The sequence below is a fragment of the Strix aluco genome, chromosome 5, assembly GCF_031877795.1.
Source record: "Strix aluco isolate bStrAlu1 chromosome 5, bStrAlu1.hap1, whole genome shotgun sequence".
Lineage (NCBI taxonomy): Eukaryota > Metazoa > Chordata > Aves > Strigiformes > Strigidae > Strix > Strix aluco.
This window is the reverse complement of record NC_133935.1, coordinates 80,820,872-80,841,820: the sequence shown is the minus strand read 5'-3', so window position 1 is coordinate 80,841,820 and position 20,949 is coordinate 80,820,872. Positions and strand designations below refer to the sequence as shown.

Below are 20,949 nucleotides of genomic sequence, written 5' to 3'. Positions count from 1 at the left end.
CACCTTCTTTGTAGCCACCCTTTAAATAATGTCTTCCCTAAGCCTTCTCTTCCCAAAGCTGAACAAACCCAATTCTCCCAGCCTTTCCTCACACGACAGGCTTCCCAGCCCTCTGATCATCTTTGTGGCCCTTCTCTGGACCCTCTCCAGCCTGTCCACATCTTTTTTGTATAGCTGGGACCAAAACTGAACACAGTATTCCAGGTGTGGCCTGACAAGGGCTGAGCAGGGTGGGATAATGACTTCTTTACCTCTGCTGGTGATGCCCTTTTTGAGGATTATATTGAACTATCTAATATTCAATCAACTTCCTTAAGACTAATTCAGTACTTAGCCTACCTTTTGTACAACAATCTCTACCTAAAAAAGACCATAAATCTCAATATTACAAAATTCAAATACAGAAATACTAACTATACTGTTTGATCATTTAAAAAAAAAAACCTACTCGCTCTTTGCTTGAGGACAGCGTCTAGTTTTGTTGTTCATTCACTTATCCTTCAACTTGTTCAATGCACCTGTGCCTGCAGGTCTCTATCTGTAAAGCAGTTTTATTTTGCCAGTACTGTATAGATAACAATTGCTGCAAACCCATCCAAGGCTCTGAGAGGTAAAGATGATACCTAAGTATATTAATCAAATTTGAAAATAAAACATGCAAAATATTCTCATGTGATCCAAAGAGTCCACTTTTAACCTCTACCAACAGAAACATTTGCTATAAGAGTACATAAACTTAAAAGAACTTACTTGGAACTGCAACAACAGAAATGCATGGAGTGGAATCATCAAGGCTTTGATCATCCTCTGATAAGCAAAGCCTCTTGTGTGGAGGTTCAGTGCTGTCTTCAGAGTCTACTTCATCAGCTTCTAACAACAAAAACATATGCAGGTTACTCTCTGTTCACAAAGTGGACCAAAACAAAAGGTAGAAGCAAATGTGATAGGTTGGTTCAGAGCTTTACTACTGCCCAGGAACTTGGTCTGAGTTACAGGCAACAACAGTTCACATGCTTCCTTCAACATACATTTTCTCTGAGTTTTTGTTTGCAAATTCCATCCACAGTCCATCACACACAAACCAGTCCCTTAAGTCTACAGAAATTTGGGTACATGTTTGGTTCTAAGAGCCCATTTCCACTGAAATAAACCAGAACAGCTATATCCTTGTTAGGGCACATACATACATAATTTTGTGATTTCCACCTAATTTGACACTTTATCCTTCTTTAAACTGACAACAAATTGCAGAACAGTAAGCTGAATCCAAGTAGCTCACAGAATTTGGGGGCAGGGAAGTACAATGGTTGGATCAATGAAAAAAAGAAGAAAAAAGAAGAAAAAATACTATGCAATACAATTCTATACCATTTTGAGGGCAATGAAGTATAAGGTTCCCTTCAGTGTCCTGAGTCAAAGTCACAGAGTTCACGGTTTCTACTGTCACTGTTTCAGACTCTTCTTCAACTGTGCTCATACTCAAACCTGAAAGAACAATACAGAGATTACTTTTCTGCAGTCAGACTGCTGCATTGACCATAATGCTGCTTCCTTTACCTCAACCAACCAGCATAAATTCCCACAGAGAATAACAAATGCCTGTCTGTTCTTTCACATGAAAAGTTCCGTGGTTTAAGACATTCACCTGTCTTTACTTTTCCTGCATACTTACACGTTACACAAGGTAACATCAAATAGCTTCAAAGCTACTTTTCCAGTTAAAAATAGTACCTAAACTCCCTATTCAGGAGCATTTGCAATCTACTACTATTTTAAACACAAACCTAGGCTATTACTTTTTCATCATTTCTAAATTCTCCACATCTGATACTTTTTGTCTCAATAATATTTGTTCCACTGCTCATTTAATAATTTTACTATTATATAACCTAAAGCTAGTCAGGGCTGAGAAATATTTTTGTAGTGTCATACTATTCATGGTTGCACTATTTATAGATTGCTAAGTTTTATTTTCCTTCCATACATGTAACTAAATGTGAAGCTAGTATTTTTTCTTTAGCATTGAAACAATATGAGCAACAGAAAAACTGGGTTCAACCAATCACCAATATAAAAAAACTAAACCGGGATAAGTACTATACATGGAAGTCAGTGAACCTGGGCAATACAGAGTGCTTCTGATAACCTTTTTTCCACTACAAAAGTACTATGAAGAAACCCAAAGCTTATATGAATTTCAATGTAAACTAGCACTATTACTAATTTTGAAATAAAACAAAACTCCACAAAAAAGTTCTAATCCACCAAATACAAAGAAATATAACCTTTTCTGCTGTAGAAGCTAAATGAAATTACATCTAAAATATCCAGAAGTTTTGCAATGATTTCATGAGTTTTGAGAACCTGCGTTTGGTGCCTGTCTTTGGCAGAGATCTGTAAAAAGAACTCATCATCTATCTCTCCTTGGAGTACTCAGTCCTTTTAGTGTATCTTCTCATATATCAACAACAGAAAAAAAAATACTCGTAATTTTTATTTTGAAACCAAAATACTGTTATCAACAATTCTAATTTACGTTGTTAAAAGATCATTGACTATAGCTTTAAAAAAAAAAAAAATCACAATGATATTACAAAGCTTCCATGTACCAGGCAGGGATACCCATATACCCATACGTAACTGGAATTTACAACCTGGATTTTAAATCCCCTGTATAATGTTAATAAAATTTTAAATCAGAAAACATGTTCTTTGGTATTGAAGATTCTCAAGAGCAGTGTTTTCTTGGAAGGATAAAAATACTGCCAGTCTTTCAATAAAATTACTTATCACCTCTCAAGCTTGATGAAGATTTGGCACATCTTTAAGCACATGTAGTGACTGATTCCTACTATGAAGTGATATTACCCATCTGAACGTGTCAAAAAATTCAGATACTGCTGACATTTTAAATCAGAGGGTTCTCAAATTTACTTTCATATCTACCATCAGCAACAGCTCCTTGCCACATGCAAGTGTGGGAGGCAATAACTTGGTTGGGATTCATCTGCTTCTGAGTTTTACAGCCTCTGCCCTATCCTTTACTAGGAGTGATGTTTGCTGCACGGCTATAGTACCAATTTTAAAGAACCAAAAGAGGCATCCTTAACTCTAAAGCACGAAGAAAGAATTCCAAAGTGTTACAGCTAAATTAGCAGACTGTAACTTCTTCAACTCAGTTTTGAGTTATTCATTTGACTTTTCGGGAGTGAACAAATTGGATTAACTCTGGAGGGCCAAAAGAAACAGATTTTCTTTTTCATGTTCATATGTACTTTCTGAGTAACTTTTACTACATGGAATGCTGTAGCAAAAATTCCAAAAGTTACCTGAAACACCGCGGAGTATTCTTTAATTATACCTGAACAGACAGTGATAACATTTATTTTTCTACAACCAGTTGAAAATACCTATTTTTCTTCTCACCACTATAAAGGCTTGAAAGACATGAGATTTATTTTTATAAAACACATTATGTCAATCCCGTACTTCACCTAAAGCTGACCTAGAAGCAGTGGAAACTACAGCACCATCCACAGCATAAGACCATTCCTTCTTTTTATTGAAAGAATACTGAAAATGGAATACAGTGACAGCAAAGCTGGGCCATTCTTTCATCAGTTACTCAGGATTTGCTGAGAATCAAGAACTACATTTATAGGATTAGGCTCCCAAATCAAAAACACAGAGTAATTAGGTTTGTCTGTTTGCATTTTCTCCCTCAGTGGTTTGCCATGTTAGAGGAGAAAAGGATAGAGCATGGAAGGGGTCCATGCATCCAAACCTGGCATTTCCATCAAAGCTGGGGAAGAAGATACACCCCGATTAATAGCTGCTACCCTGTCACTTCCATACAGAGCTGTAACAGGACTCTAACTAGGCAACAGCTGGGGGCACCGCATCTAACAGCGGCACCGATTCTTCCAATCAAGTTAGATGTCTGTACGTGTCTGCTTGAGCTCCCAGGTGCTCCTTACAAAGCACCAAGAACTGTGCCCAGCACACTGTTCAAGGAAGTGCCGTTTCCTAAGAAGCGCTCCTGGACTGAGTGGGGTTATGTAACTTCTTGCCAATCTCCCTGGAATGGTTTATCCCAACAGTAAGTGCAAGCTCTCCAGAAAAAAAAAAAGTTCTGTGTCAAATACTTGAGATTTAGAATATCTCAGGTTTTCTGAGTAAAGGTAATAATCCTAACCAAGCCTTGATAAAAACTTAGGAAGAGCCAAATCCTTGATTTGACTGGAAAAATTCTCACCAACTTTAACGGATATGGCCTTGGACCTCAACTGAAAACTGACTGCAAAGAACATGAGTAGTCATGTCGAAGTCAATGCGTATTTTGGACATTATTTTTTATTCATTAGACTACACAAACACAAGAAAACTGAAGGAAACAAACAAACTTGCTCTTTCAAGATACATTTATACCAGGACGGGAGTGCTAACCCATGAAGGCATGAATTAGTGACAGAAAGGCGAGAAAAAAAGATCTCGAGTAACTGCAGTGGTTCTTCTGTGTGAATAGGAAACAATCTCCAGATCTTATAAAAATCACTGCTTTACACCTAAATAGTGACAGAACTCCCACGTATGCTGAAGATACATCAAATACGACATATGACGGAACCACGTGGAGTTTATGGCGAGCTCAGTGGAGAAAGCCCAGTGCTGCTGCAGGAGACAACGCCCTCTGATGCGGGTTTCTCTGATACTGGCTGCAGGGACACTCTACTCGCCCGATGTCCTTGATTTATCACGGGATGACAGCCGAAGCCATGCTAAACAATGCCGAACCACCGCAGAGGTCTTTAGGATGTGCCACGCGTATTCTGTTTAACACAGATACCTGCACATCCACTACATGTCTGCTCTTGAAAAAGTTAAATACAAAGTTAATTACAGCTAATGTTTCTTAATTAGGGAGAATCATGACATGAGCACTCTCATCACCTCCAGAATATCACCTTCTTTTCATAACTTCACTAAGTATGCTTTAGAAAATGCATTACTTTCTACTGGAAACAAAGAGCTTGCTTTAATTTTAAATGCATGACCCAAGACTTTTCTTTAATCCTCGATTCAAACACATTCTTTATAGAGATACCCATCTACCACTAATATTTTGTGTTCTGAAGGAGGGTGTTAGCTTGTGGGGGAAGGGAACACTGCTGGATGCACAGACACTAACAGTGTGGATGCATATTATGAAATGAAGATAGCATAATCTTAAATTTCTAAGATAGCAGCTTAGAAATCTGTACATTTTAATAAGCACTTTTTGGCTTGTTAGATTTTTGGGTGTGTTTACCAAATCCAACATTTTTAAGAGTTTTAAACAGGTTTCAACATGCAGCTAAACAGATAGGAAAATACTTTTGCCTACAAGAATCGTTTAATATAAAATTCCAATATAAATTTTCCACTAAAGCCACGTAATACAACAGTTCTTATTTACTTGGGAAACATGCATCAGATTTAGGCAGCAAAAACCCACAAAGCTGATTTTATAACAAGTTACAAAGAAACTGAACATTTTTATACAAAATTCCTGTAATTCTAAATAACCATCAGGCAGATGGGCTCAATTATTCTGTGGCATGTAAAAATTAAGCACTTCTAAGAAATAGCATTTTTACCGTTGCAGACAGAATTCTGTCATTACGCTTAGTTACTAACTGAATGTTATGGCTAGTATTCTGTGGACTGTTGTAAATATTTTAAAATTTCTACATGAACTTGTATTAAAGGCCATGTTTTCTGCACTGGGCAAAAAGTAAAAGTATATTTCACTAAATCCTGTAAGAGGCAGAAATTGAAGGGAGCAAAAATTAAGGGAGGCTTCCGACTATTGAGGCATTTAACTGGAACAATCACATGGGATGCACTGGGATTTCAAGACATTCATTCAAGAGTAACACAAAGGAAACCAAGTAATTACAGGACTTCATAAACCTCCTATTTAAGGAAGCCTGAATATTTAGTGTATTCCATACCAAGTCAGTATTTCCAATACATAATCAGGAGTTTTTGCTATTCAACTAGTGCCAATTCTCTTACGCTATTATTCAACAAAAAACCTTTCCTCCACACCAGTGTTCTGCTCTAATTTAAAATTCCACCACACAGAATTGTCTTTAACAGCTGCAACAGACGTAAGAGGGGATCAAACCCGACAGATATCAAACAGAAGTATCCAAAAACCTGAGCTCAAGGCATGCAAAGATTTATTAAACTATATCAGCATGAGATTACAGTGCTTTAGGAACAGTTACATTCTACTCGTCAGTGGTATTTAGAGAAGTGGGCCATCACAGAAATGAAATATATGGGGAGACACAATGGGACAAACTGTTCTCATTTGCATCGATCCAAATCTGGCAGAACTCCATGAGTTCTAGCCTATCCATTGATATTTTAATAAAAAGCACTGAGCATGCTTTAAATGTCACGGCATGCAGGGGGAGCAAAAAAAAAAAAAAAAAAAAAGCTAAGTCCTAGCTCTTTCAAAAGAAAAAAACGGAGAAAGTTGTACATTTGCTTTCTCAGTAATAGAAAATGGCTCTTGGGCACAAGGTTATGACTATGGATAAAAATCTTGGTAAGACTGATATGCACAAAAATAAATATTCTTTCTCTTTCATGCAAATCCAGTTTCATTCTGAGCATTCCAATAACAACTTCACTTTTAAAATAACAGGCAGAAATTTAGCATGCAATAAAATATGAAAAGTTGATTGTTATCCTAATTGTACAAGGTATAAGATTGATAAACAAAGACACAGCTCTGTTGCTTTCTGACTGACAGACAAGCACAGTATTAATGCTCATAAACAACGGACTATTAGAAAATGTAAAATACAGTACAGACACATGGGGGTCTTTTGTCTCTTATACATCCACCTTTTATAATTTTGAGTGGTTGATCCAAAAATCAGTAATTTTTAGGCATTCTATTTCAGGTGTTTTAATTAACGTTCAATCTTTGGGCTAAGTCATAAAACATCATCGAGAAAGTTTCAGTAAGTGTCTGGAAAACAAGCATGAAATTGTTGCCATTATTATATTCATGTGGATTGACAGAAATGAGGATTTCAACGAGATGTGTCCATCTCATCGCAAAGCCTACAACTCTTGGTTTTGCAATGGGATTTTAACTATGCTGTCAAGAAGCCAACTTACATCTATGGCTGGAGCAGTGCTGGCAAACAAAAAGCATTTTCTAGATTACTTCAACACATAACTTACAATGGCCAGGTGGGGCTGAGCAATGGTAACTCTTTGTGAATAAATACAAATACTGTGCCAGCTAAAGAGGTAGATAGTAGAAGTGTAATATGCTTCGCTGTGGCTAAGTGCACGACGACCATCAATAGAAACCTCAGAAAGAAAAAAAAAAAAGGGGAAAAAAAGGCTTGTCCTGGCAAAACGTAACTCTAGTGCAGAAAAGCTGATACCGCTTTTAGATGAAACCCCTGATCTTGGCAAAGTTACACATTTCAGACTCCACTTAAAAATAAAGCCCCAAGCAACCTCAAATCACTACTCTCGCTGGAAAAAAAAAATAAAAAGATTATGAAACAAAACAGATAAAAGCCACAAGCTTAGGATACCCCAACCGCAGACCCAGCGAGGGGAAATCAGGAGATTTAAACGCGTTCGTGCAGGTGGTCTTTTATTACAAACATCAAGGTAAGGCGACGGGAGTTTAAAACAGAAATAGCAAACAAAAAAACCAACCCAACCCGCACACCACCCTCCCCTTCCCGTGCCCTCCCAAGGGAGTCGAGGTTTGGTAAATGACAAGTTTCCCCCTATTTTGCCGGGCCCCCCCATTCCCCCCCCGCCCCCATTTCTTTCTGCGCAGCGCTCCCGACGCCCGGCAGCACCCGCCACGGCGGGGAACAACGGCCCATGGGACAAAGCCGGCGGGAGGCAGCGGCCCTGCCCCAGCCCCCGGCACTGCCCCCGGGGCGGGCGCAGCGCCCCGCAGGCGGCGGCTCCGTGCCTCAGGGCCCGCCTCAGACCCCCGCTGCCCCCCGGCCGCCAGCGCCGCCATTTGGTCCCGGGCGGCCGCCGCCACCGCCATTTTCCCGTCCTCTCGGCGGGCGGCGGCGCCGGCCGAGACCGCTGCCAGCTCCGCTGCCAGCCCCACTCAGCCCGGCCCGGCCCAGCCCAGTCCGGCCGCGGCCGAGGCGTGGGGCCGGCCATGGCCGCCTCCCGCTCCCCTCGGTCCGCCGCGCTCCGCCGCTGCCGCGGCCCGGCCGCTCCCGGCCCTGTCAGCCCGCAGGCCCCCGCGCACTTACTTCCTGTTTTGGGTCCGGGCACTTGAGAAACCAGGATGGAGACTCCCAAGTACCAGGATGGAGGCGCCGAGCGGCAGCGAGCGGCGAGTGGGGGAGGCGGAGGCAGCGGCGGGGCGAGGCGCAGGCAGCCCGCGAGCCCGCCGGAAGGTCCCGCCGCCCGCCCGCCGCCGCTTCCGCCCCGCCGCCGCGCCACAAAGCGCACGGCGCGGGCTCCGCGGCGGCGGCGGCGCCACAAAGCGCGCGGCGCCTTCCCCTGCCGCGCTGCGGGGAGGCGGGAAGGGCCCCCCGCGCCCGGCCCTCAGGAAAGCCGTGCTCTCCATCCACGCTCCCCTCGTGGCTCGCTCTTCGTTTCCCTCCCGCCTGATGGCCCGGGGGAAAATATGGCGTGTTATCAAAAATGAGCCTTAAAAATGAGAGTAGACCAGCGCTTACCTAGCGGTGTGCGGCTTGCGGTGCTCGCCGCCTCATGGAGCGGGTGTCTGCAGGCACACTGACCCTTGGCCAAAAAATGGCACCCGCTGAGCCTCCTCACAGGCAGACTGGGTGGATCAAGGCAAGAGGGTGAGTGGAATCCCCTGCCCGTGTTTCTGTGTGTCAAATCCTCATGACGCTTCTACCACAAAGCCCCTTTTTGGCTCCTTCCCTTACGTGGTGGGCCTCCAGCTGCGGCCTCCCCCAGACCTTGGGAGCTTTAAAGTGTGCCCTCATTCCCTGTCAACAGCTTTTCCACAAACCTTCCTCACAGGCTGTAGGCACCCTGAATCTCAGGAGTGACTTGCGGAATCTGCCAGGCAAGATTCAGTCGCCCTAAACTCTGGTGCCTTTTAACACCTTAAAACCCCAAAAGCATCGAAGATGCCTGTGGGGGACGGGTCAGCATGACCCGGGAGCTCTGTGCGCTTCTGAAGCAGCAACTGGAGGGAGGCAAGGCAGGATGGATGCTGCATCTAGTCTAGGATGTCTCAGGTGGGACTAGATGACTATGGTTAGGCAACCACATCTTACCCATAAGGTTTTGGGTTGCTCTGTTTGCCCTGAGCATGCTACAGCTTCGACATACCGAAGTGAACAGGGTCCTTCCTACATGGCTCTTCCCGGGGAGCATGGCAAAGCTCGGTTTTATTGTCTCTTACTCAAGATTAAAACATAGTCATGAAGAAAACCTGGGAATTTGCACCTGTAAAACAAAGGCGTGTAGCTGGAATGTGGAAACAGAGGGCTAAGACTCAGAATTGTAATGAGACAAGGCGAGGTAGAGAGGAGACATTGCACATAAAATTAGGGTGGTGAAGGAATGGAGATTAAATGCACGGCTAGGGATAAGGAGAAGGTAACTCTGATAAGAGCTAAAAGCAGGATTTATAGCATCTGTTTTGTTCAAAGCACACTTAAATTAATGCTGGTGTCTGTCTACTTGGTCTTTCTGGTCCTCAAACCTCAGGGATCTCAAATTCCATGTCCAGTAGTTGACTTCCAGGGAAAAGTTTAAGTGCCCGTTGCTCTTGGGCATTCCTTGGCCAAAGTAGAGGTACAGTTTGCTTTTCTAGGGTTGCATGCAGCTGTTGGACTCACCAGCCCATGATCTCTTGAAGCTCCCTGATTTTTCTCCCCCCCAGTTTTTGCAGCAAATGAAGCACAGACCCTATGTTTGCCTTCTTCAAAGTACACCTCTGCTTTGTTGTTTGTTTGTTTGGTTGGTTGGTTTGGTTTTGTTTTCAAGGCGGCTATGGGCTTGCTTTAAAAATAACAGGATATCACTTAGCTAAGCTGTACCAAAATGCATCATTAGGAGGCTGAGTCCAGACTGTACAGAAAGCAATAATTTTGACATTTCATATATGTCTTCACCATGTGAAAATTTCTAGAAAGACTTCATGTAGTAAGCAGCAAACACAAAGAGGACTCCTTTCATATCACACTTATTTTCCCCATATGTTATCCTCTCAGTTATGAGCATTTTTCGTGCTGGGTATAAAGTCTTTCTCCTTATTCTCTTTTTATCTCATTTATCTGGATGTACCTTGTAGAAAACAGTATTTTAACTGCAAAATCTGTACCTTCTTTTACATAGTGGTCATGGTTTAACCCCAGCCAGCAACTAAGCATCACGCACTGACTCGCTCTTCCCCCCTGTAGTGGGTTGGGGAGGAGAATTGGAAAAAAAAATAAAACTTGTGGGTTGAGATAAGAGCGGTTTAATAACTAAACTATAATTATTATTATTATAATAATAATGGAAAGGAATATAAAAAAAAAGAAGTAAAACCCATGTGCAGTTGCTCACCACCCACTGACTGATGCCTGAGCAGCGATCCGCCCCTCCCAGCCAACTGCCCCCAGTTTATACACTGACATGATGTCTCATGGTATGGAACATCCCTTTGGCTAGTTCAGATCAGCTGTGCTGGCCATGCTCTCTCCCAGCTTCTTGTGCACCTCCTCTCTGGAAGAGACTGGGAAAAATCTTTAACTTAGGATAAGCGCTACATAGCAACAACTAAGACATCAGTGTTACCAACATTATTCTCACACTAAACCCAAAACACAGCACCGTACCAGCTACTAGGGAGAAAATTAACTCTATCCCAGCTGAAACCAGGACAATAGTGGCATTGTTCTGGGATGTGTCATAGCGAGATATGAAGATGATAAGCTGCTGCTGCCAGATCACACTGCAGCACTTTGTGGACTGGGGCACCAGGAACTGTGTGCTACTGTCCTGGGCTTTAGTCACAGATCTGCAAGGCTTTGCACACTTTTTGGATTATGACCTCTGTGCCCCATTCTCTGTCTGTGAAATGGAAATAATATCACTTTCCTCACAGATACATGGTATAACCACACTCGGGAACATTTGTTATATCAAGTTCAAGGTATATGTAGAAAAAGTGATGACTGGAGTTCTCTGATGTTTCATGAACAGGATGAAATCTTACTCTGTAACAGACTCTTGTTCTGTGGAGCGAATAAGATTCATGCGTCCTGAGCTGTCTCGTGTTAAGGGAATAATTACATGCATATATACCTACTTAGGTAGATGAAAGAATCAAACACAGAGCTTGCTGTGGACCTAACAATCCCTTTTTTAAAGTCGCAGTTAGTTTTTTACCCAGCCATACAGTTTTCTTCCAGAGGACCTATGTTCCTGGTGGCCACCAGGTGTCTCTACTGGACCCACCAGTTGCATCTCGGAGGCGGAATTTTTCTCCCTTTGCTGCGATGAAGTTAAAGCTAAATTAGCATTGCTCTGTAGGTATAGTATGCTCACTCCTCCATCAGGCATTAGGGGAAAAGTGAGACTGTGGCACTGCTTGATAAGAAGACGTGAGATGGAGGATCATCAACATGCTGATGACTCACCATGGTGCTCAATAAATCCTGAAGGCAAAGCATAAATTCTTAATAATCCTAAATCTGATTACATGGACAGGACAGTGACAGGAAGTATAGAAGACTGAAAGCTTGGTGTAGATCGTTTTTCTTAATAGGAAAAAAAGTTTTAATCTGCAAAATTCAAGAGAAGAAAAGCAAAAAATAGAAGTTAGGAAGACCTTGAATTACATGTATTAAATACTGGGAGGTGGGCAGGGTAGATGATGTACAAGATGACAAGCAGTGTGGCTGGCCTCAGTGTGGATGATGTACAAGATGACAAGCAGTGTGGCTGGCCTTAGTAGCTGCTTTTGATCTGACCTGTGAGAGTGTGTATGGTGTCAATATGAAGCGGGTGACAGAGAGGAGTAGTAATCCATAGAGGAAGCCCTGGAGCAGATTTTGATGTAGCTGGAAGAGAGAATCATAGATCTTGGTTATATTATCAGATAGATGGGCTGGGGTATGAACACATTGCTTACTGCCTTCTGCTTCTCGGCTTAGGGAGACGCATCCCAGGAGGTGAGTAGCTAAGGGCCTGGGGGCGGTAAAGGCTGGTGGAGCAGTTGCAGGGGTGGGCAGGTAGCACGGATGAACTGTCACAGGGATCTCCCTGATGTCAAGTCAGAGCAATCAACAGAGGTGCAGGAGATATTTTGCACAACTCTTATTTCTGTCTTTCTCTGTCATGTTAACTGTCTGGGATCAGCAGACCTAAAACCTACCTCAATTGCTTTAAACATTGAAGTCCTGCAGATCGCAGCAGGCAGTCCAAACTGCTAATGCTTCAATCGACCTAACCTCTTAGGACACCCCAGGCCGGGAAGTTCTTTAGGCTCCTTACTTTAGTTTCCCAGGGATACATGAAGTATTTTTGTTCTGAGATAAACAGCCACCTCCTATTGTCAGCTCCACTGAGATGTGCTTTCAGACAAACATTTGGGGTGAAGCTGCTCCTTTCCTTTGGTGTAGAGAGCACCCACATCCCAATAGATAAGCCCTCTCCTGCAGCAGATGGGTACAGAACATTCCCTGGAACTTCAGAGGACCTAACTGTTGTGGGAAAAAGTGTCTTGAATTTGGAGGAGTTTTTACTTAATTTATTACCAGTTAGCACCAACTTCTGATCACTTATTCGGATATCAAAAAAGAACATAAACAATCAAAAAAACACTTCAGTAAACACATTTTCTCCCCCTTCTGCAAGCTGAACTTCCCTTAGGTGCCCAGTGGGTTTACACTTAGGCCATCCCAGTGCATTTGGTAAGGTGACAATGCAGCAGGCTCTTATCGGATGTGTAACAGTTTCTTTCTGCTCCTCTTTGCTTTGATTTTCCTCTGCTTGAGCCTGGGTTGCTGACATGCTGCAGTCCCTCAAGGGTGTCCCCGCCCCAGCATGGCATGCCCATAACCACAGCCCATCAGGAGCGTACCTCTTTGTCATGGAGCATCTCCTTCCAAGAGCACATCTCCTGCCACACGTCTCCTCAGCTGTCTCTCCCTTCACCTGTCTCTTTACCTGTTATCTCCTGCTTTTGCAGCTGCCTCGCTTTCTTAAATCTGCCTGAGCACTCCACTGACCAGCTGGTGTTTTGGCACACAGTGGCTCATTTACAGTGCTTTCAGAGCTGGCTGGAGCAGCTGTGAGTGGCCCAGTGCAGGCCATGGCCTCCTCCCATGCAGGGCACCTGCAGACCCTGGCTGCCCAAACCCTGCCCATCATGCCTCCAGCTTCTGAGGCAAGGTGGCTTTGCACTTCCTACGCTGCACAAAGGATGGAGATCTCAAGAGTTTTGACTTCTGGAAGTTCATGTTATGCATGAAATGATTAAATGCAGAAGGATCTACTAATTTCAGTGGACTGGATCTCGCCAGGGAGGTCTTTCGTTGTATGTCTCTGCACTAACATCAGAAGGAGCTTTGGTGCTCAGAGGGGAATGGTCCTTCTGCTCTGCCTTGGTACATAAGATGTGCCTTGCTTAGTGCAGTCTGGTGCACTGGTCCCAGTTCAGACCCTGGACTGGTTAACTATTCTTTTCTGTGGTTTCATGGAAGGATGCTGTCACAAATTGTGCCTTTTTCCCCAGTTTATTGCAATCCACAGCTCCGGAGGTTCTCCTCCTTTGGCTACATGTATTGATCTCTTGTGCCCACTTAGTGTGAGACTCTCCCTCTGTCACTTTGGGGTGGTAGAGCTGAACTACTAATTTGACCCACCAAGTGTCTGCTGCTGTAACTCCATCCATTCCCGGTCGCACTGACAGGCATCGGGGTGCTGAGCAAGGGTTCAGGATTCACATTCCAAAACCGCATCTTCATGTCAGTCATAAAAGTTTGCCCCAAGCAAAAGGCAAGTCCACAGAGAAGAGCTGGCTTGCAGATTATCCCCTGACTAAGCCTTTGCACATGGGATTTTCCATCCTTCCCTGAGGAACTCTATCTTGCTGTCACAGACACAGAGGTGTTACTCTCTAGGACAGGGAATTTTTGAGTGGAGGTAGTTGGCATAAGCTGGAGGACGCAAATCCAGAGGGAAAGACACCTCTCCTCACTGCACTATCCTGCAAACAGTCTGATTCCTGTTTATTTATGAGATTATTCATATTTACATAGATTTCTATCTGTATAAATGTGTATCTAATTACATATGGGTATAGCAAATATATTCATGACTTATTTATAGGAAAAAATATTTTTATCTATAAACAATCTAGTATTTATATAACACTTGTTCATTTATATGCTCACAGTTTGGTAGGTGCTGGCTATGGAGGATTGCTCAGGCTCTGAAGAGCTGCCATGAAAGAGAAGAGATGCCAGAGAAAGAGTAACAGAGCATGGTGTGAGCTTGTGTGGCTTCTCCACTGCAGAGTGAATCTCCTGTAAGAAAAAATATTACCTTGGGGCCTGACCTAGGAAGAATCCTATACAGTGGTTACTCATTTTGAGACTCTGTCTTTGGTGACAATCTCATCTATCTCCCCACTTGCACCTGAGTGAGGCTGTAATGGATTGATGCACCTTGAAAGCCTCTGGTGATATGTTTTGAATGTCTGCTGTGCCACTTACCCTCTGCCAGAGTCCTGGAAAATATTAGAGAATGTTCATGTATTCAGGAGCCTCGCTACACAGTCTGTGGAGCTGGGAAGGAGGACATTTTCCTTTTTTTTTTTTTTTCCCTGAAACCTCTACTGAGACCCCTAAATTACAATCACAGTCAGCCTAGGCTGCACAGGCAAGCACACTTATCACCTGGGTTGCCATCTAGAGGTGCCCAGCTCTCCCCACAGACTGTGGCCATAGCAGTAGTGATCCCACTGAACCTAACCCAAGGCTAGCAATGTTTGTGTTGATATAGCTAAATGTGAAGAAAAAGGAACAGAGTCCCAGAGACAGTGAGAAGAGGGCAAGCTGCCATCAAGGTCTACATGGGTCTGAGCTGCCAGCGGCATCGGGATGATGCATTCTCCTTACTGTTGAGTATAGCAGGAAGGGAGCTGTGCAATTCACAGTACCCGTAAAGGATTTGGTGGCTGGAGGGGATATCCAGGAGAACAGGAAGGAGGAACCGGTTTCTGTAAGATGGGTGTATGGACAGCAGAAGAGGAGAAGGAATGAGGCTTCACAGAATCATTGGCGGAATAGAAGGGAGAGAAAAGGACAGAGCAGATGGGAGGAGCAGATGGATCCCAGCTGGGAAGCGACTTACTGTGTGCCACTGAAACCGAAGGCTCTGATGGCAGGGGGAGGCATGAGGAGAGGGTGGCAAAATCTAGTTCTTGCTCTAAGAGGAACAGACAAAAGTGGACAGGTGCTTTCTGCGTGGCATCATACCCAGATCATGTGCAGGGGCTATGGGTGGGCAGGGGAGCAGCAGCTGTGCAGACGAGGGAGGGACAACGTGAGGGACAAGAGCTGGTTGCTTGGCCTGTGTCACCCATAAAATTCCAGTAATTGAAGCTGTATGGTCATGGTCTTGAACTCTCTGAGGAGCTGTGGGAGGAGAGTGATGTATTCCCCACTGGAAAAATGCGTCCTGTTTTGGAGCTGCAGGTTGATTTAGCTTTCATGTAGGTTCAGCCGTTTGGCAGTGTCTGCCAAATGCTGGTTACCATGAAAGCAATGACAAAGCTCCCCTGCATTTGAAGGGCACAAAGTGTTTTCTTCAGGCACAACGTACCATTTATCATGTAGTTCTACTCTCTGCTGGCAGATGGTGCTGCGATATATACAGGAGCTGGGAAGCAGCTTCTTCGACTCAGAGGGGATGTGAGCAAGAAACATCTACTTTGTATTTTCATTCTGGTTTGTTCCTAAATTTGTTTTACTATGAAATGAAGTTCTACTCCTTTTTGTTGTTCTGCTTCCAACTTCGACTATGTAAGCAGGTTGGCCAGTTTTATTTTTGTCTCTGTGGATTAGCACAGAGCTGGCAGGCAGAACTCAACTCCAAACCCAGATCGCTCTGTTGGAAGAAAAGCTATTCATGGCATTATTCCCCTCAATGTAGGATTTTATTCTGTTTATGAAACCTACCTTTTGGGCCCATGATGGTCTTACAGTCTTCCCTTAATAGTAGTCTAGAGTTGCTGTCAGTAGATAAATCAGAGACACAGCCTAAACCCTCTGAGGGTCACTTCTGCCCCAGTTTTTAATGGTTTTTTTAATCTCACTTGCTGTGGCCCATTGCTGACTGTTTTTCTTGCAACGTACAGTGTGATTAAAGGTTTCTCTCAGTGGTTTCTTTCTAGGAAACAAAAAAACCCCACCCAACCCTGAACCCTTTTCTATTGAAAAAAAAAGAATATTTGGAGGAATTAGTGAAGGGTGGGAGCAGTCTATTTAAACTCTAAATTTAAAGGTCTAAAAAGCTGCTGAAAAATCAGTGACAGACCTCATCTGCTTTCTAGAACTGCTGTCCAAGAGGTGCTTAAACCCTTCACGTGTCTCCTTGCTTTGCTTGAGATGTCCCTGAAGCCCTACACCCATATTCTTGTAGAGTGGCTGAAAATGCCAGAAGCACCAACAAAAACAAAGACCCTATTCTGGCAGCCAGCACACTTGGAGCCAAACAAGGATTTCTGTCATTAGCCTCAGATCTCTCCAGTGAGGGTGTAATGTAAAAGTCCTACACACTCCAGGGAGCTGGGTGTGAGACCTACGTTTTTTCCTGCCCAGCTGAGCATCAGGCTTCCTACCCTGGGCTCATCATCTGGCTCTGTTTAAGAAGAGAGGGAGCAGCTGCCTGCCTCCCCCGCCTCCCCCTTCACCATCCCTGCCAGAATGCAACATGACTGAAATGATCTGGGTTAAGGAAGATGTCTAAAAGAGGTGTTTTTTGTTGTTTTCCTGCTTTGCCCTGGATCTTTTCAGTGACCCAGTTTTCAGCACAAACCCACAAAGCTGTTACAAAGCCACAGGAGGAGGCTGCAGGACATGTGAGCAGAAGTGGTTGCAGGGGGAGTACCTTAGAAACCTCTTTAGATGGCTTCACCACTGAGAAGAACATGCCCATAGACCCATGCCCCACATGGAGGAGGAGCCTTGACAGAAGCCTGGCAGCTCCTGGGGAAGGGATTGTGTCAGAAGCTCTCGTGCAAAAAAAAGTGCGGACTGGTGGTCCTCTCACGTTCTTCCCTTTTAATAAGAAAACAGGCCATTAGGGACCTGTTCTGTGGTGATGGGTCCTCTTAGAATGTAGGTGTCTAACATTTCCTGTGGAAGCCTCACAGTCAAGAAGAGACAGAGGCTAACTTAGGCAGACAAGATCATCCTCCAGAAATCTCCAGAAGCACTTTTTTCTCTGCTGCAACATCTCGAGAAACGTCTGCATTTACATCAGAAGGACCAGGGAGAAGCCTCTGACATTTAAGCACATCTGGGCCTCAGGTAGTAGTTTTTAAACTCAACACTTCATAAATGACATTAATAACTTAGTCCAGTCCTGCATGACCAAGTTCTTCAGATACATTTATCTTGCTGATTGCAATTCCAGCTGAAGTCACAAAGGATGGAAGAGTCTCAGTGTAAGGTTGTATCCAGTACCAGTGCCCAGTTTTGGGGTGATTTGAAGTGCCCGCGTCAGGGAGGTTGAGTACGAGTGCAAGAAGTTTGTCTCTTGGAAAATTCACTGCAGGGTAGGACTTGAAACCTGAGCCACGATTGATCTATTGTTTCCTATCACATTCCTGAAGAATAATCTTAAGAAGCAATTAAAGCAGTAAATCAAATTTGGCAATTTACAGGGCAGTGGCCAGGATAACACTATCCATTTCCAAAAGTGACGGAGTGATATGTTTCTGGACCTTAAGCAGGCCTGTATTTCCATGTGATTTAGCAGAAATAGGTTTCATATTCTAATCTGATTTCCTAGGCTAGAGAAAAAGTGACTAAATGAGCTGATAATACTACCTGGCAGCTGTCAAACGACTTTTTGCCATCTAGAGAGAAAACAGAAGAACATATGTTCTGAACTGCTACTTAAGTTAGAGGATGAAAGAAATAGAAGGGGTTTAAGTTGGAAATGAGATCATGCATTATGCCCTTTGGACAGCATGTAATCTGGCTAATGGCATCAAGGAGCTATATAAATAACTTCATTAAAATGAACTTGTTTCAAATGAGCTAAATAAATCAGACTCATTTGTCAAAGAGCTGGGATGAAATAATCAGGTTAATTTAAAGCTGCTCGCTGAGGGGACAATTCCTGCATTTGTTCCACCAGTGAAACTGCCATCAGTAGCTTCAGTCACCAGTGGGAGCCCCGAGCCCAACATGAAAATGCAGACTGGGCTTCCACAGCTGCATTTTCAGGAGCCCCTCTCTTGTGTCCATAGCACAGCCTCCAGAATCCCACAGCTGAAGGTCTGTGTTCCAGGGCATTTAAAGGATTGTTCAAGAACCATGAGCTCTAAATCCTTTGCTGGTGGTTGTAAGCTGTTCAGCCCCTTAGTCTGCACTCCACTGTCTGCTCTCTGCCTCTGAATGAAAGGTGAAATGAATTTTCTGGAAAACTAGTTGCTTTTGGTACCTATCCTGCCTTGGTGGGAGGACTGTATGATGCAACAGGCCTTTTCCCCATGCTTAATTCAACATTTTGTGCCTAATTTTTCCCTTTCATCATTAAGCCCTTTGCTTTAGCAGTTTCTTCAGAAGTCAGAAGGATACATCCAGTTCTTCAGGCTATAGATGGACTTGCTCCTCCATGGTCCCAACAACCCTTACCTTTCTTGGGATGAATAATTACCTTCTGTAAACCCACTCCACTGCAGCGGAGTCAGTCTAGCTGTGCAGATGTAGACCAACTGAGGATGTGACTGTAGAGGTGAATGAGTAGGAAGATTGTCCTGTCCGGATGCAGAATATCTGTCTGTCTTTTCTGGTTTACTGCAAACCTCAGATTTTAGATTGTGTTCTGATGTAACAAGAACAGCCCATATGCCATCATCATGCATTGTACATCCCACCTTTACCATGTGACCAGTTTTGCTCTTTGTTGCATCTTGGATACTTTTATGTAGTGGAGGGAAAGGATGAGGACATGGATCTCACAGAAAATGAGTTTAGAATCAGCATTTACAGACAGACACATTTCAAAGAAGGAGTGAGAAATTGATTCTTTGTGTTTATGTCTTCCAAGATCAGAGTTGGGGGTACAGCACGTTGTGCTCTTGCGCAACGAATCTGCCCTCAAGTGTCTGTAGCTGACAGCTATTTATTTATCAAATGAGAAACTGGACTGTGAATTCAACTTGCAGCAATAAAAAGCCTCTCAGCTCTTTAATACATCTTGGTCCTGCCTTTTGGTTGCACTCCAGCAATGGTCCCCCAGCTCAGGAAAAGGGTTGTGCAAATGACTTCAGGCTGCAAGAGAAATTCCTGGAGCGCTGATTTATCCAGTTTGGTTGCTGATAGCAATCTCTGGGCTGCTCTAGCCCTGTGAGTTGAAAACAACTTTAGACATCTGTTGACCGAAGACATGGTGGATACTCCAACGTCACCTCTCCTGTCCCAGTCATCTAGGTGACATACTGCCCGAAGACTGTCCTAATCGCAGCTTATCCTCCAGTCCCCAGCCTGGTCGGTATCTGCAGGTGGGTACATAGCTGTGCTTCCCTGTGGAGCACTCTGGCCCTATAGGGTTTGGCTCGTAGTTTTTCAAGTTCAGTGCTGTATGTTTTTAGCAATTTGGGAACTCGTCATTAGAGTGAAAGGCGTGCAGTCACCACCCACCCCTCAGTGGCTCAACTCAAGATGCTAAAATGCCTTCCCAGAGCCTGGGGTACAGGGAAGCTAAGAGCTGCAGGACTCAGCTCGCAACCACCTCAAAAAGGGGTTGAACTAATAAATCCTGGACTTTATTATCAGGATTTTTCCACTGGCTGAGATTCCCTCTGCCCCTCCAAGTCCAAGTTACTGGACAGCTTTCTCCTCTTAGCCATTAACAAATGTATCTGCTCACCTGGGGCCGACACAGCTGCAGCGTTCATGCAAGTCACATTGATATCAAATGGCAACCATATGTGTGGGGCCAGAGGTTATACTGCTGTGGTATATCTGATGCGATGCAGAATGATGTGCTAATCCGTTAGTAAATGTCAGCATGCTGTCTGCAGTGGAAGTGGAATCACATCCAAGAAGAAAACTTTGATTCGGGTATGAAAATTATTTGTGTTTGTGATGGTTTTGGGTGGGGTAGAGTTAATTTTCTTCATAATAGCTAGTATGAGGCTATGTTTTGGATTTCTGCTGGAAACAGTGTTGGTAACACAGGTTAGCTGTTGCTGAGCAGTGCTTACACAGAGTCAAGGCCTGTTCTGCTCCTCACCCCACCCCACCAGTGAGGAGGCTGGGGGTGCACAAGAAGTTGGGAGGGGACACAGCTGGGACAGCTGACCCCAACTGACCAAAGGGACATTTCATATCATATGGTATCATGCTCAGCATATAAAGCTGGGGGAAGAAGAAGGAATTGGGGGACATACGGAGTCATGGCATTTGTCTTCCCAAGTAACCGTTGGTAACTAATGTTAACTTCCCAAGTAACCGTTAGGCGTCATGGAGCCCTGCTTCCCTGGAGATGCTGAACACCTGCCTGCCCATGGGAAGTGGTGAATGAATTCCTTGTTTTGCTTTGCTGGCATGTGCAGCTTTTGCTTTACCTATTAAATTGTCTTCATCTCAACCCATGAGTTTTCTTATTTTTACTCTTCCGATTCTCTCCCCCACCCCACCAGGGGGGAGTGAGTGAGCAGCTGTGTGGGGCTTAGTTGAT

At 43.9% G+C, this 20,949-nt stretch overlaps 1 protein-coding gene across 2 annotated transcripts in view; it reads right to left on the bottom strand.

The window, feature by feature from the left end:
• The window catches only part of DMTF1 (cyclin D binding myb like transcription factor 1), a 31,371-nt gene extending 22,921 nt beyond the window's left edge, over window positions 1-8,450 (bottom strand). For both annotated transcript variants that reach the window (XM_074827940.1, XM_074827941.1), the window contains exons 1-3: window positions 8,304-8,450; window positions 1,369-1,485; window positions 751-870 (exon numbers count right to left, since the gene is read on the bottom strand). In XM_074827940.1, coding sequence (XP_074684041.1) covers window positions 751-870; window positions 1,369-1,477 — 229 coding nt within the window. In that variant the 5' untranslated portion in view covers window positions 1,478-1,485; window positions 8,304-8,450. The remainder of the gene's footprint in view (window positions 1-750; window positions 871-1,368; window positions 1,486-8,303) is intronic.
• Window positions 8,451-20,949: the final 12,499 nt, after the last annotated feature.